Here is a 15,804-nt window from a genome sequence, read left to right on the forward strand (position 1 = left end):
TGATGGTGAGGGTTACCGTCACTGATGGACGTCAGCAATGCTAGAGGCAGAGCCAAGCGCTGCCTACCATATTATTATTTATTTTTTATTGCCCTTGTAGGCAGACGAGCGCACGGCCCACCTGATGGTGAGTGGTTACCGTCGCCCATGGACTTCAGCAATGCCAGGGGCAGTGCCAAGCCGCTGCCTACCGCTAAATATAATATATAACCAAATATAGATAAAAGATTAATTCACTTTACGAATACCAGAGTGGAACTTATGTATAGTGTAGTGTGGAATATGATCCAATAAATTTTTAATGCGGTGGTCTACTGAAGCTTTTTACATATTTCAATTCAATATTAAATCAAAGAACAGCCACAATAAAAAGGGGAATGGTTTAAATGTTGCATTTGTTGCATAGCACAAATGTTTGTCAAATAAGGACCATTATAAAATAATTTTCAATAATTCCATAAACATTTAGAGAACTTAGAAAAAACTAATAAATATCAAATTCTTATAATGCAAACTTTTCTTTTGTTATCTAATCGATAGGGAACCAACTCTTAATTACAGAACACTTTGAATTTTGGAAAAAAAAAACAGAAAACCTACCCTGAGAGTACCTAATATCAAATCCTATACCAGAGTACCTAGATCTAGTACGGTAGAGCGTCATTATGGCGTGACCATTACCATGACAACAAACTGACGTAATTGGATGTAAACATCGTAACGCAGTGATTATTTTGTTGTTTTTTCTTCAAGTATCTTATTTTGACGTGTGTCTGAAATTTAAGCTAAACGAAAAAAGTGTACTTAATACGGAAAATAATGAAATGATATGAGTTCTATAAACAAACCATTTTAGGAGATGGCTTTGCCCGATCTTGACGTTCGATCTGTTTTGGATGTAGTAGAGGAAAATTTTCAGAAACTTGGTTTAGTTAGTACCTAGATTTTTTCACTACCTACTAATTAAATTTCATAAGTGATGGAAACCTTAAAAGTAATTCTATATTAACTAAAATGCGTGAACCGTGCTCTCCAGTATCCAACTGATTTTCTATATGTAGGACATTTGCTGGAATTTAATCCAAATGCGAACTTTTCACATGTCGCTGAATTACTTGAATACCGTGTGATAAGTTTTCAAATTATGTTCTACACATTTTTCTCTATTGATGATGAGTGATCTAGTTCATTCAGATGATGCAGTAAATTATAGTAGGTAGTAATGACTGCTTTGAAGGTAACACTTATTTGATACTAAGTTGCATGTTATTAAAAGTTTACTGTCGTCTTCGTCTTTTCGGTAACATCATTTCTTACCGATGTTAATGATGTTAATGATGTTACTGAAATGTTTCTTTTTCAGAAAACATACGCTATTCGTATGATATATATAGGTGAACATACATTATCTAAGGAAGAAATAATAAGAGCGTTCGAGAAATCTGTACATGATGTAAACTCTGCTTATTGTGAAATCCATGTATACGGACTGTTATTGGTCTACGATAGTTATTTTGTACATATTTTAGAGGTAATGTTTTCATATTTATGTACAGAAGAAGTATTAATAAATTTACACATAATTAATAATAAAAAATAAGGTTTTCAAGAGTTAAACATTTAAACATAGCAATGGCACCAACTCGAGTGTTTACATTAATTTTTTTTTTCAAAATGACCATAAATGACATCTCGGTGAACATACATAAAGTCGATCACAGTATTTTCTCCATCTTTGGAGTCGGTCAGGTAGTGAAAAAAGTAGGTAGGTACAAATGCGAGTTTAATCCGCAAGGCAAAAATATTTATAGCGAAATAAGATATAACAGGGTTTATAGAATGACAGAACAAACGCGAGATACTGGAATAAAAAACTTAATTGTTATTGCAGTACATGGGCCCAGTCGGTGTTGAGTGATTGTCGGAGCCCGTGAACAATATGCAATAATCAAAATTACTATTAAACCCTGATTTGTTGAAGGTATCGGATTGGATATGTCTAAGCTTAAGGAATTTAGTTGATATTTTCAACAGGGCTCTGAGGACACATTACACAGACACTTGAGATTTTTATTTAAGTTAGAAATTGACTGGATTGAGAGAATGAAAAAATCCACGGAAACGGACCGTGCAGTCCTTTTGGAGAACAAAGATAAATCAGAACCGAAGATATTCAGGAGGCTGAAAATGTTAATGGTTTATCATTCGATCAGCACGGTATAAGCATATTCATTAGGGTGGGCCAAAAAAAACTTTCAACTTTTTTTTTAGGTACTACAAAATATTGTTTAAATATTGTTAGGTACAAAAAAAAATTCTGGTAAAGTTTGAGCTCTTTTTGGCCCACCTTAATATTCACTCTGAAAACTAAATGGTGTTTATGTGTATTAAGAAAAGTAATATTTATTTCTCAGCTATTTTTCGCACGGTGGCGAGCATTAACCGCCCACCCGCCATCTTTAGTTGGCAGATTGGACGTAAACGGACCAATTTCAGAGCACATGGAACAATTGAAGATTTGCCTCAATAAAATCACAAAATTATGTGATCTTTTGAAGGCCGATGAAAAGGTTGAGTTTAAATATTTGTACCGTTTATTTGTATAGAAACTTAGAACTCATTTATGAAATTTATGAATCCTGCAGTAGATATGTGTCGTTCGCGAACGAACGAATGAAACGACCCGGGTCTCAAAATCCGCGCGAACGATAGGGTCACTTCAAAAAATATGAGTCGTTCACTAGATCGACTCATTTAACAAAACCTACGAATCAGAAGAAAAGAACCATATGACAGTCATTCGGGTCATTGCGGGTTGCCGGGTCTCGCCCCGCGCCCGTTTCGGTTGGTGTTCGTTGTCGCATAATGACGCATAACGCATTTGAATTGTTTTGATCTCACGTAAACAATCGAACTATAACAGTTCCTTTAAACTGTTATTCAATACTAAACTTTATCCAGCCAGTGACCTGATAATATTAATGACGTCATAAATTGATGCGATAAACGGTAATGCAAACGTTCGACTGAACGGGTCGTACGAACCGGATCATTTTGTCAACAGGTCAGTATTGATCTGAATCTCTAAAATTGAACAAACGACACATATCTATCCTGCAGAAGTTTGTCTTATATTGTGAAAATCTGATATTTTAAAAGCATTTAAAACTAAAAAAGTACTTTAAGTAAAAACCTGATAATTATTCGATTAAAATAAACTTCACCTCGCAGTTATCATTTGAGGGTCTCAATGCTGTGGATCCTAGAATTGAATCTTTACCCGAAGCAGCACTTTTAGACTTTTTACTGCAGTCTTCTTATATTCGAGACCTCAGACAAACCTACGATTTGCATAGAAGGGTTGATGACCATCAGTTTTATTTTGGTAATTATATTTTCAATAAAAAAATATATTTTTTGTATAGTTCGCGAAGTATATAGTCACATATACGAATCGACAGTAAGCTGGTATGAATTTTTTTTCTTTTCTTTTTCCTACCTTTTCACTGGTAGCCTAAGAGGCTATTCAAGCTACTCCTAGACGGGTAGGTGAGCTCAGGGGTGCAACCTGAGAGAATTTGCTAACACTAGCTCTAATAAGAGCAGTGCACCGCAGAATCTATCACTGGATCGGAATCGCGACTCACTGAGAAGATCCGGCTAGAAACTTAGTGGGCTGCGTCTATGGGTTAGTTCGCTCTTCGAACTGTTTGGTGAGTTCGATGAGGACGGTGACCGGTGTTTGAGGGTCCTAAAAGCACCGAGAGTGAATCCGGGGAATCCGATAGAGAACCGGAGAAATCTTTCGGGCGACGGCGGCTTTGTATTTTGTGATAGCTTAGGATGGAATCAAAGTGTCAATAATTTCCATTGCCCATGCTGTTAAAAGTAATTAACCCACGTTTCTTTTAAGTAATAACATTTTAGAAATTACAGTACGAATCACGAGAATTTAGATGATATAAGTGGAAGATTTTTGTCAGAATTTAATTCGTTGCTCTTGTTAACTTAGATTAACGATTGATGTCAATTTCCAGAGAGTGTATGGCCTCTACCGACACATTTTACACCTCGCCTTCTGTACAAGTTAAAGGTAGACGACTCGTTCGTCGAACCTTTGCCGGTAATGCCTTGGGAGATAGTTAAGAAGGAGACAGAAGACGAAGATAGAGAAGAACCGCAAAGCGGAAGTTCCTCAAGTGATTGAAGTTCTGATTACGGCACGGCACTTGTAAAATATGACGTGACTCAAAAAAATGTAGGTACTTACATGTTGAATGATCTTTCATCTTTGTTACGTACCGTATGGACCCTATATATTAATTATCATAATCATGACCTGAGAATTATTTCACAAAATACAGTTAATTAAAAACCAAAGAAGCATTTTTTTGTATCATTTCTTAATTTAAGGTACGTCTCTTGTTTTTTTTTTATTGTTATAATTTTGTTGAATGTTTCCTTCAATATGTGCGATGTTGGCATAAACATACAAAAATTTATTTAGTGAATAACATAGTGATTTATAATACCTATATAAAAAAATCGCAGAAACAGCTACTGAATATCAAAATGTTTGATAACGGATTTTACTAATATATTTAACTACTGATTCTTTTTAGTTCTTATTAATAAACATAATGGGTTAGCTAATCGGTAGTTGCTATGGTAATATTGATTTACGCTTCGAGTTATGTTCAAAGTGGTGTAATAGAGGAATAGAAAATCCACTGCAGTCATGTATAGAGTGAAATACAAGAAAAAACCTAGAAAGGAAACTATGAAGACCGTTTTCGGTATTAAGCTGCCGCCTATTGAAGCAATGGGTTCTAATGAAATCAAAACAAACATAAACATTGATCCTTTGTTCTACTCCTTGGTTGAAGGAAGGCCTGTTAGACCTAATACTTGTATTAATATGTACAAGCAAAACATAAAAAATGTTGCTTTGAAAAAAACACTTCATGGCTTTATTGTAGATGAGGTTATGAGAGTCGAAAGAGAAATTGGAATGGAAAGAATCGTTTATGAAACAGCAACCAAACATTTTGAAGAGTACCAGAATAGTTTTGATAAATTTTTAGCTGATGACAACAACAAAACAATCACAGTGATGAAGAAATCAGACGGTCTATCAAGAGAGTTGGTAAATCAAACAGAAGAATATAAGAAGATGAATTATGAGATGGCATCACTGAAGTCTAAGCTACAGTATACAGACGAGAGTCTATTAATTTTGTTATCCTTCCAAAATTTTCTCAACAAAGCTTCTCCGATTCTTTGGCAAGAAAATCACAATGTTGTAATAGATACTAAGCACTCAGAAATATTTTTCTTAGACACGGACATATTTCAAAAAATAAATGTGAATGCTGTTAAAAAAATATTGACTAAGCTACCTCCTCCGCAACTGTATTTTGAAAATCCTGAACAGTTGCTCAGTGTATTTTATATGTTGGAGAAACAAAATTTAAATTATTTATTAGTTACTGAAGAACTGAATTCTCAGAAGAATAAATTTTTAAAAGCTTTAGACTTATTAAAACATTTACTTCGACAAGAATTAGATTATATTGAGCAAAAGGTAAGTTTATCTAGATTTTTTGTATTGCTTAGACTGGTGAACCGTGATGATGATTGATGGTTGAGGTTCATACGCATTTTTATTTTTTTAAAGGATTAATTTTTATAACACGATGTTATTCCTTCATCGTCGAAGTCTTTCGTGAACATCTTTTTTGTTTGTATTTATATTGCTTAGATGGGTAGACGAGCTCACAGCCCACCTGGTGTTAAGTGTTCACTGGAGCGCATAGACATCTACAACGTAAATGCGCCACCCAGCTTGAGATATAAGTTCTAAGGTCTCAGTATAGTTACAACGGCTACCCCACCCTTCAAATCGAAACGCATTGCTGCTTCACGGCAGAAATAGGCGGGGTGGTGGTACCTACCCGTGCGGATTCACAAGAGGTCCTACCACCAGTAATGTTAAGTAAAATACATATCTTATTAGACAAATTAATTGGTACATGTTAGGGGTGTTTGAACACCAACACAGACGCATCGCTCGATACCAGTACTTCTGATCCTTTAGAAGACTTAAAATATACTTTTAAAGCATTATAAATAATTTGTTGATTTCAATGGCGTACCCGGTATACGATCTCGGGATCCACCTGGTGTTCTACTACTGTAACTATATACTAATAAACTTACTACTAAACTATACTAATAAACTTTCTGTTACGACGATCACAATGCCAGCAATATTTCTTATTTCACGAGAATATTGAAAATAACGGCTATTTATTCTAAAAATGTATTGCGAAAAAATTTAATAGTATTTTTATAGATTTCACACAGATTTATAGATTTGCATAGATTAAAAATGAATATTAGCTTATAGGTGGACTGTGGAATTTACGAACGCCCTGTTGCCAGTAGATTTTTGTGTTGAATGTTTGTGTATATAATTCATTTACAATTTATTAATTTATACAGATTAATGAAATGGAAAACTTAATCAGAAAAAATGAATTGCGAGAGATTGAAGTAAAAGAAGCTTTTTACAAAATATTGGAGGAAAGATTAAGGCATCTAATTACATCTGAGACAGTGCTACAGTTATATAATTATGTTGAATTTGCTTACGAACGTCTTATTGCACCGAATGATACTAAACTCACCTCATTGGACATGACCTTAGCATTGGAGAGAGAATATGATAATTTGATGTTGGATATTTCGACATTTGATCTAGATGTTATTAAACGGATAGAAAAAGAAACATATGAGAACGGAGTTGAAGAATTGAAACAGGCAAAACACGCAGCTAAGTTATTGAAGGATGTCGACAAGCTTAGCAAACGACTCAAGTCGTCTTACGAACCGTCTAGAAACAATAATTCTAATTAAATCGTGATACTATTAAGACACGCGAATTTAACTTTAACTCTATACATTAGTGCTGACTCTATACATCGTCAGTACAATAATATATTGTTTTTTTGTGCATGTTGGTTTAAAAATTAACTTGGTAATACCCCCATTTCCATGGGAAAATTCGCCCCTCCAACTTATGGTATTTAGAGCATGCCGTACCTAAAATATATCATAAAGTATAGTAGAATTATGGTGGCAGGATATCTTGTGAGTCCGCACGGGTATATTACCACCACCTTAGCTATTTCTGCCGTGAAACAGAAATACGTTTTACTGTTAAAACTGACACCATAAAACTCATGTCTCGAGGTGGGTGGCGGCATTTACGTTTTAGATGTCTATGGGCTCCGGTTACCACTTAATACCAGGTGGGCGATGAGCTCGTCTAACCATAAAACGATATAAAAAAAACCAGAAAGTTTCCTTTTTAGCCACGCCTGTGTGGTTTCAGTTTTATGGCCCGATGATGAATCTTGCTGCAAAACCATTCTTGTAATGTGATAAACCACCACAAAGACAAATCATACCGAAGATGTACCTACTCATTATAAATTTATTGTTGGACTTTGAGTATAAGCCTGGTCATGCCGCTTAATTAAAACTAAAAAAAAAATTGTTAATTTATTTTTATGACCGTCCTTTGCGAATTAGGATCTTAAAATCAAAACAACTATATGCCAAATTTATTTCTAAACGGTCGGTTAAGTCGAGACTAGTGCGACTCTCTTAAGCTTGCTGCAAGTTTTAAGTAATCTGCGCAACACGACTTAGGGTGCTATAATCATAAATCTTTACTCTCGAACATGGTTTTTTCAGATTATTACTTTAATATACATGTCTATAGAAATATTCAATATTTATTTGAAATCGAGGTTTTCATTTCAAATGTGCTAATATTTATTTTTGTTTTGGTAACTGGCCAAACTGTGTATAAATCGACATTAGGAAATCCTTCGAACTCTAGGTGAAGTATGTTCTTTTAGACAACATTTTATAGGTTTGATTAAAAGACTGTTTTTGTTTGCACGTAAAACAAATATTATGTTACGTGACTGCTAAAAACAGTGTGCTTAGTGCGAGTTTCTTAACGTTCTCGATAGCGTAAAAGTTAACCCAATTTTGTATGACCTTGGAACAGCGCCTCTAACGGCAAACGTACGCAAACAATCCCATTCCATACAAATAATAATATGAGCTAACTTTTACGCTATCGAGAACGTTAAAAAACTCGCACTAAGCACAGTGATCTCGTAATATGAGTTAGTAGTACAAAGGGTATGGTTTAGCATCACGTTGACCACGAACGTTGTGTCCATATCCGGGAAGAAGAAACGCGAATACTTTTTAATTCTTGTATAAACAAAGAAGAATTTAATGTCACCTGTCAATGTTAAATCGATTTTGTGAACTGAATATGGATCTACACAGTTTTTGTTAGCTTACGTGTTTATTTTTTAATAATCTTTGTACTCAATTTTGTTATATCAAAACTTGTTTTCGTAATAAAACATGTCTTGCTTGGAAAAAGAACGAAAACCAATGGTACCCGTTAAAAATTTGGATGTTATATTCAGAAGACGGTACGTACCCAATACGCAATATTACTTTGCTAATAGAAAACATGCCCTTAATGAAGTCAAAGAAAGGCCTGACCGTAGTCGGCCCTTCAGAGTGCCGCGTTCAGAAAAACTATTGTCATATATAAAATATAGTGAGCGGAAAGAAAAATTAAATGATCTGCATAGACTGAAATTGCCGGTGCGTTTTAAAGATAATTTGAAAATAGCAGCATCCAGAGATATATCAAGAAGACTCTTCGTACCCGAACCCCTCGATGATGTTAGAGCTGTAGTTGAGATACATCCTGAGTTCTACAAAGTTATTGAAGGTCGTCCTACGCGATGCTTAGACGATATTAAAGTCTACGTCAATAATATTCGGGCTTATGCTATGAATCGACAACAAATAGGATATCGACGTGACTTGGTCATGAAAATACAAGAAAATGCTGTGGAAGAAACTGTACAGTACGAGCGTATAGTAGAAAAATTGAAAGAGCACATTAAGAACTTTGAAAAGTTTTTGACTGAAGATTATAAAAATGCTTGCAACAAAGTATCCAAAGCTGAGAAAGTTTACAGTGATTTGCTATCAAAAAACTCAGAGTTTCTTGCTTACATATCCTCACTGACAATATTGAGTAACGTTCTATTTAAATTAGACGCTATTCGAAGTGTCTTAAAAGTTTACAGAAGTTTCTTAATTTTTATCGCCCCGATCTCATGGCGGCAACAAAACGATGAAAATTTGAGAGGTAAAATACAGTCGATACAGTTTGAGTCTGGAATATTCGTTACTGATAACGATTTAGTTGAATCGCTGGATATTGATAAAATGATTGAATTTGCTAAAAATGAACTTAGTAATCCACAGCCAGCAACATTGTACTTTAAAAAACCCGAGGAATTAAAGTACTTGTTTAGAACAATGGAGATACAAAGTAGAGAATATTTGACACAGTTATCAAAAACCGATGCCCCTAATCGATTGTTACAAGAACGTATGAAGCAATTAAAACAAGCTACTAAACAGGAATTAGATTATTTTCAGTTCTACATCGATAGCATTAATAAGGAAATCGAAAGGGAAAGGTATAACGAAACCTACTTACAAGACAAGTTTTTTCGAATATTAAATGAAACTTTTTTCGAAAACGTCGCCAGTCCTAGTACACTAAAACTTAAAATTTGTGTTGAGTATGTTTACGAAGAAATATTTGGTAAATGCGAGGAAGGCCATCAGAGTCTACATGATCCCATGAAGATTTTAGAAGTAATGTATGAAGATTACAATTTACGCCTGGACTCCTTAGATTTTAAAATAGTGAATACGGCCCGTAGTGACTTTTTCAGTCAAGATTTGAAGATTATGAAAAATGCGTATAAAGCTCAAAGAGAATTAAGGTCTTTTTGGGAAATGAAAAGTGCTATGAACAAAGCATTTTTAGAACCGCGTAAATACACCAGACCGGTTCTCAAAAAGTTTTTGGATAAAAAGACTAGGTTAGCGTTATTGATCGCTGAAAAGAAAAAATACCAACTGGAAACCGGGGAATGTAATAAAAAGAAAAAATACAAGTTGTCACCTGAAGAAAAAGAGGGTTTACTGTTTTTTACGGAATGGTGTGAAGGTTTGAATCCAGCCCCATATTTAGCTGAATATTACAAATTTATTAAGCCGGCCTTAGAATGGGTACCTCGTTCTTCCGTTTTCCCTTGATATCTATTAGAATATGTTTTTAATAAAAATATTTTGTTTATATCTCTTTTATAAATCTTATATAAATATATAAACTGTAGAATATTTTGTATGACGTGACTAATAAATCGAGATGGTTTCTATTATTTGCTATTTTATATTTTACATTAACAAATTGCACGATAGTAATTGAATCGTGATGAGTACTAAAAGTCAGCATTCTGTTAGAATTGAAATACCAAAGTCAAGAAAAATCTTTGTGAAACTATTTGAAAGGAGTCTGAAAAGAGAGAAGAAGAACATGCAAAAAAAATATGTAAGTTTAAAGCACTCAAATTCTATGTCGAGGAAATGTGCTTTACCAGAAATTCAACCATTAAGTGCAGCACATTTAAAAAGAACAGATATATTATTACCTTACAAGTATTATTTAAAGAAGCAAGAACACGAAAAACGCCGTGAAAATTTTAACTCAAACATTTTTGAAAAGTATAAAAATTTGAGCATCGACTTGAAGAAACGGTGTTATGTGCACAGTCCATCAAACGAGATCCGAACTGTTACAGATTTCGATAAAGATTATTTCACGAATATAAAACACGAAAGAATCTGTAAATACACGCATCATTACAAGTCTCTCAAATATATGCTAAACGACCAATCAAGGCTTAAACAAGATATTAGTTTTAGGAAAGATAGTATTTTTAATATTGAAGTAAATCATAGAAACGAAGTTAAAACGTACGAGTTAGCTTTGAAAAAGTACAAAGATGTAGTTAAGAACTTTGATACTTTCATTGCTAAAGATTACCAAAAATCCATGGCTTATTTAAGTCAGTGCGATGAAATTGCGAGAAAAGTAAATGAAAAAGTACAAGAATTACAAAATTCAGCAATGGAAAATTTCACTATGATGTCAACATTGTTAAATCTGGAGTATATGTACGGTCTTCAATTGAAATACGGAAGATTTTTGTATTATCTGTCCTCTCCTACTTGGCGGTTGGAAAATCGTCAATTTGCACGATCTGTCGATATTGAAACAAAAGGTTTTGATTTCGGTATGTCCAATGAAAAAGATAACTTTGACACCATTTACGAAAAAATCAGAAATAATTGTTATAACAATTATACGAAACCGGTTTTGTATTTTAGTCAAGCAGGTGACTTGATGAATATATTTGATGATATAAAGAAAAGGCAACTACATATATTCAATTATATTTTTCAACTACAACCATTCATAAAGCTTCTGCAGGAACGCATCATTGAATTAAAACAATTGATGAAGCAGGATACAGATTCTGTTGCTTCGACTATAGAAAAATTTAATAGTCTTCTACTTTTCAACGAAGAACGGTGTTCGCAATTAGAAATGAAATTCTTTAAGGTTTTGAATGAATCGTTTTATGACGACGTTGGTGCCTTCCATGTCCTAAAGTTGAAGTCTTGTCTTGATTTTTGCTATGAAAAGGTTTACTCTGAAAGACCCTTGAATTTAGAAATGATTACAATTGCTAAAACATTGGAGAATAGTTATTTTAACTATTGCAGTCGGATAGATGTCATTCGTAATGTTACAATAAGAAATGCCATTCAGAGATGTGAAGAGGTAGAAAAGAAAAAGTTGCAGAGAGCGTACGAAGCGAATCAAGAGTTACAAATTTTTAATCGATTACAAAAACATTTGACGCGCGCCTTCGAACCAAAATACGATAGTAAAAATAAATTGTCGTTACTCCCTATAGTTTTTAGAAACGAAAAAACAAAGAAGAGATCTGAAAAGATAAAATCAGTAGCGGAACTTAATCGTCGCTCGTTAACCGAAGCCGAACGCGAGTATTTATGTCTATTCACTGATTGGACAGAACATGAGGACCCTGCTGTTTACTTGAAGAGCCTTAGTTTTTCTAAAGACTGAAGAGGTATTGTAGGCACGAAATAAACAAACACATAATCACATTTATTGAAAACATTTTATTTACGGGGTCGATTTGAAAAACGTCTAAGTATACTCATAAAACACAATGTAATAAATATATAATACATAATTCCATTATAACATTTATTTAATTAAAATAAATGCTCTAACAACAAAATTTACAAATACTACACATAAAATGTTTGGTTTCGTGGTACTGATACTGACGAATATCTACTGGAATTTACATATTTACAGGACGAATAACATAAAAGGATAAAAGCATAATCCATTGATAATTACATAGTGTTTACACTTACTTAATCACTAATTTTATTTCTCTAGGAGTATATAAATAAATACTTAATACAAAACATTATCATCAATCGATTCATTTCGGTATTAAGTCTTCAATTTAATAATTGAAGACCATATCAAACTGTATTCCTTAAATAAAGAAAAAAATCCTTCTAAAAAAATTTCAAGCAATATTGAGTATAATTTAAAATAAGTTTGAATAATTTATCGAGTATAATATGGACGTTGCGTTGTGACGTCATCTTAGGATTTCAGGCAATGCTCGTTCTTAATTGTCATTAATTCGTATCTGTACTTATCGTTTTTAATGCCAGGAAATAAATAAAAAATGTCGTACAAATGTTCCGTTTGTCTTTCTTTTAAAATTTTTATATATGTATATAACTAAGTTCATAATGTACTAATAATGTACTAAGAAATATCTGCGCAAGAAAAATACCCAGACTCTGACGAAAAACGAAGACAATGAACATATTTACAGAATGTACAAGAACTTTATCTTAAAAACAGCGAAGCAGAAGTCCGTTTTCTTCTTTGAAACAGTATACGATTTTTTAGCACACAAACAAATGTCGCTTAAACATTTAAATGATATGGTACCTATTACAGTGAGACTGTTAAAGAAATGATTATATGATCTAAAATTGTAGGATTCGAATAGCATTTTAGTTGAATAATAGTTGTCCAAAGTATTTTAAGTCAATTCATTTTGGTTTATCTTTAATAATCCCCAAAAAAGCAATATTAAGTCGGCAACTGTTTTATTTTCCGAATAACTAAACGAGAGTTGTGGTCCCATCGTTAGTCGTGAATGAGCCGATAATTGAAAATAAGCATATTTTAGTAGTGTTTTTTGCCTAAAAAGCTAAGCATGAATAGTATTAGTACTATCAATTTTTAGTCAATACAAATAAAGTGTTTAAAATAAGCCCACTAGTTTCCACCTAGTTATTTTCAAACGAAAATGACTAGTAGTTAATATTTAACTTAATTTTACAGAATTCGTTTCACAAAACAATGTTCAATATAGTTGAGCAACTCCATGATGGAACAATTCATAAGATGTTTTTTTATATCTACAGTAAAACAATATTTGGTGTTTAACTTTGGACGATACAAGATCATCCATTCTGAGTATCGATAATACTTTGCAGTTATTTTACTGCTAAAATCTTAATACACGTTAGTTGTAATAGTTAACAACCTAGTCAGAGTTTATTTGACGCGCTTTTTCTGTAGCTTTGCCAGTTTTCGTCTCTTGAGTATCATTTCGTAAAGCACTTCCAGACCTTCGTGTAAGCCTTCCCCTGTAATGGCACAAGCTGGCTGAACGTGCCACGCATGTGCGTCACGTGAGCCATGTGGAGAAGAAACCAGCTCATGCAGGCCAAGCAACTTTTCGAGGTCACGAGGCTCTTTCGCCCCAGGTAAATCCTGTTTGTTGGCTAACACTAGAATTGGCACGCATGCATTATCTGGCGATTTTGCCGTTCGTATTAGTTCCATTTTTGCTTCCTCCATTCGTTCGACGTCGACTGAGTCTAATACGAAAATTATACCATCAGTACAACGTGTGTACGATTTCCAAAGAGGTCTTAGTTTTTCCTGGCCGCCAACATCCCAAACTAGAAAGTTCACACCCTTCGATTTTCCAATGGTTCCTTTAACCTTTTCGCAGTTAAATCCAATAGTGGGGACGGTGTTTAAGTATTGATCAAATTTGAGTCTGTATAGTGCAGTAGTTTTCCCTGCTGAGTCGAGGCCCAACATGACGACGTGGAGCGTGCCCTGAGCGGTAGGCAACGCGTCAAGTAGGCTCGAGTTTTTGCCCATATTCGCACCCATACTGCGTGGCTATACGGCTTCTATCTTACACTGTCGTATAATCTCATCATCACGAACGGGTGTTCTACCTGAAAAAGAAAAATATATATGTAGGATTGGGAATAATGGAACGTATGAAAAGACTGTGAAACAGAGCATTAAGATGTGAATGAAAGAAAACAGAAATCCCTATTCTACATATATTGTTTGATATACAAGATTATAACGGCAGTCTGTAACACCTATTCTGTTCTATTTCAGGACGAATGTAACGTTTGCGTCATTTGTCTGGCAAGATAATATTCGCTCAACTATTTATAGTAACAGTACTAAATACACAATCTAGTAGTTCGAGATATATAGTTAGGACTTCTACCCATTTAAAGTTGTTTCTATTAAGGATAGTGTTGTAATTTTATGAGAAGTTGTCACTCAGAGGATGCAAGTGATAAACATTTGTCTTTTTGTTCGCTTTTCATTTTAACAAGTTCATCATAGCATGTGAGATACGGACAGATGTATCACAAGAGATAATAAGACTTCCGTTGTTCTCTGCCTAGTTATGAGATTCGACAATTCTAGTCATAAAATCATAGCAGAACCCTTAATTTGAATTTCTCTCTGTTTCGCCGCAGAATCTCCGCCATTGCAAGCAACCCACTCAGTTCTTCCAGTTCAGTCCATCTTACAAACAACCAGCCAATACAGAGAACATCCCTGCCCAGTTAGGTAGGGAGATTATAGTTCAGGTAGTGGGATGCCGGTACGCCCACTCCGTGTCGGGGTTATTTTCATTTCTTAGTTTCAATTGAAATCAAGCGATCAAAATTATTAACAAAATATTAATATAAAACCTGTCAAATCTGTAGGTCGTCGTTACTTTTATTTTTTAAATACGCGAGGTCGATCGAATCGCAAGCGATCCACAGCGACCCGCTTATCTTGTAAAACTAGTAAATCAACTTTTGTTTTTTATCGGACCCAGCGCAATATAAAAATATAGGTATTGATAGAAGGACCTCACTGTTTAACTGGGTCACTATTTCACCTTATTGCACTACATTGATACGTAACGGTTTATTAGAAAATTGTAAACCTACTTTTCATTGTAGAAATGGTTTTCAAATGCGATGAATATAAATTTATATTCGTTTGACTTATTCAAAATGGAGCGGTGATTTATAAAAACTAATGGTTTTCGACCACATTTTGTTGTGTCTAGCGTTGGTATGTCTAATAAAAGACGATAATTTGTCGAATTTACATGACCTGGACTATGAAACCCTTATAGTAAGTAGAAAATTTCAATTATCGCAATTAATACAAACCACAAATCTACAAAGAGTATCCGTTTCATTATATCAGATTTATAAAAAAAATACATAGAGAAATAGAAATCATAAACTGAGAATGGAAGGAAATAAAGTTTGTAATCGTAATATTTAATTCTCTGGAAATAATTTTACCCAATCTTGACCTGCCATTACTTTCCAACTAATCTTGTTAAATATTTAGTAAAGCATGAACCCGTCTTAGGG

The 15,804-nt window shown here is 34.0% G+C and overlaps 5 protein-coding genes across 10 annotated transcripts in view; 4 read left to right on the plus strand and 1 right to left on the minus strand.

The window, feature by feature from the left end:
• The first annotated feature begins 9 nt into the window (after nt 1-9).
• On the plus strand, nt 10-4,386 carry LOC101736378 (testis-expressed protein 47). 2 transcript variants are annotated; one of them, XM_004932911.5, is made up of 6 exons: nt 10-931; nt 1,364-1,531; nt 2,035-2,217; nt 2,415-2,570; nt 3,232-3,385; nt 4,038-4,386. In XM_004932911.5, the coding sequence occupies exons 1-6, from the start codon at nt 860-862 to the stop codon at nt 4,205-4,207; spliced, it is 903 nt and encodes a 300-aa protein (XP_004932968.1). In that variant the 5' UTR covers nt 10-859; the 3' UTR covers nt 4,208-4,386. The 2 variants fall into 2 exon arrangements, with proteins under 2 accessions (XP_004932968.1, XP_062527200.1); XM_062671216.1 differs by lacking the exon at nt 1,364-1,531.
• Nucleotides 4,387-4,738: 352 nt separating this feature from the next.
• Nucleotides 4,739-6,918, plus strand: LOC134199622 (cilia- and flagella-associated protein 100-like). Its single transcript, XM_062670872.1, has 2 exons — nt 4,739-5,584; nt 6,505-6,918. The coding sequence occupies exons 1-2, from the start codon at nt 4,739-4,741 to the stop codon at nt 6,916-6,918; spliced, it is 1,260 nt and encodes a 419-aa protein (XP_062526856.1).
• A 1,399-nt stretch (nt 6,919-8,317) lies between these two features.
• On the plus strand, nt 8,318-10,349 carry LOC101735979 (uncharacterized). Its single transcript, XM_004932908.2, has one exon. It carries the CDS (start codon nt 8,455-8,457, stop codon nt 10,222-10,224), a length of 1,770 nt encoding a protein of 589 aa, XP_004932965.1. The 5' UTR covers nt 8,318-8,454; the 3' UTR covers nt 10,225-10,349.
• A 53-nt stretch (nt 10,350-10,402) lies between these two features.
• Nucleotides 10,403-12,787, plus strand: LOC101736111 (uncharacterized). The gene has a single exon (XM_004932909.4). The coding sequence runs from the start codon at nt 10,403-10,405 to the stop codon at nt 12,122-12,124; it is 1,722 nt and encodes a 573-aa protein (XP_004932966.2). The 3' UTR covers nt 12,125-12,787.
• LOC101736246 (ADP-ribosylation factor-like protein 4C) overlaps nt 12,161-15,804 on the minus strand; it is an 80,343-nt gene continuing 76,699 nt past the window's right edge. For all 5 annotated transcript variants that reach the window (XM_038014043.2, XM_038014042.2, XM_062671221.1 and 2 more), the window contains one exon: nt 12,161-14,355. In XM_038014043.2, coding sequence (XP_037869971.1) covers nt 13,658-14,287 — 630 coding nt within the window. In that variant the 5' untranslated portion in view covers nt 14,288-14,355 and the 3' untranslated portion in view covers nt 12,161-13,657. The remainder of the gene's footprint in view (nt 14,356-15,804) is intronic.

This window comes from Bombyx mori, chromosome 11 (assembly GCF_030269925.1).
Source record: "Bombyx mori chromosome 11, ASM3026992v2".
Lineage (NCBI taxonomy): Eukaryota > Metazoa > Arthropoda > Insecta > Lepidoptera > Bombycidae > Bombyx > Bombyx mori.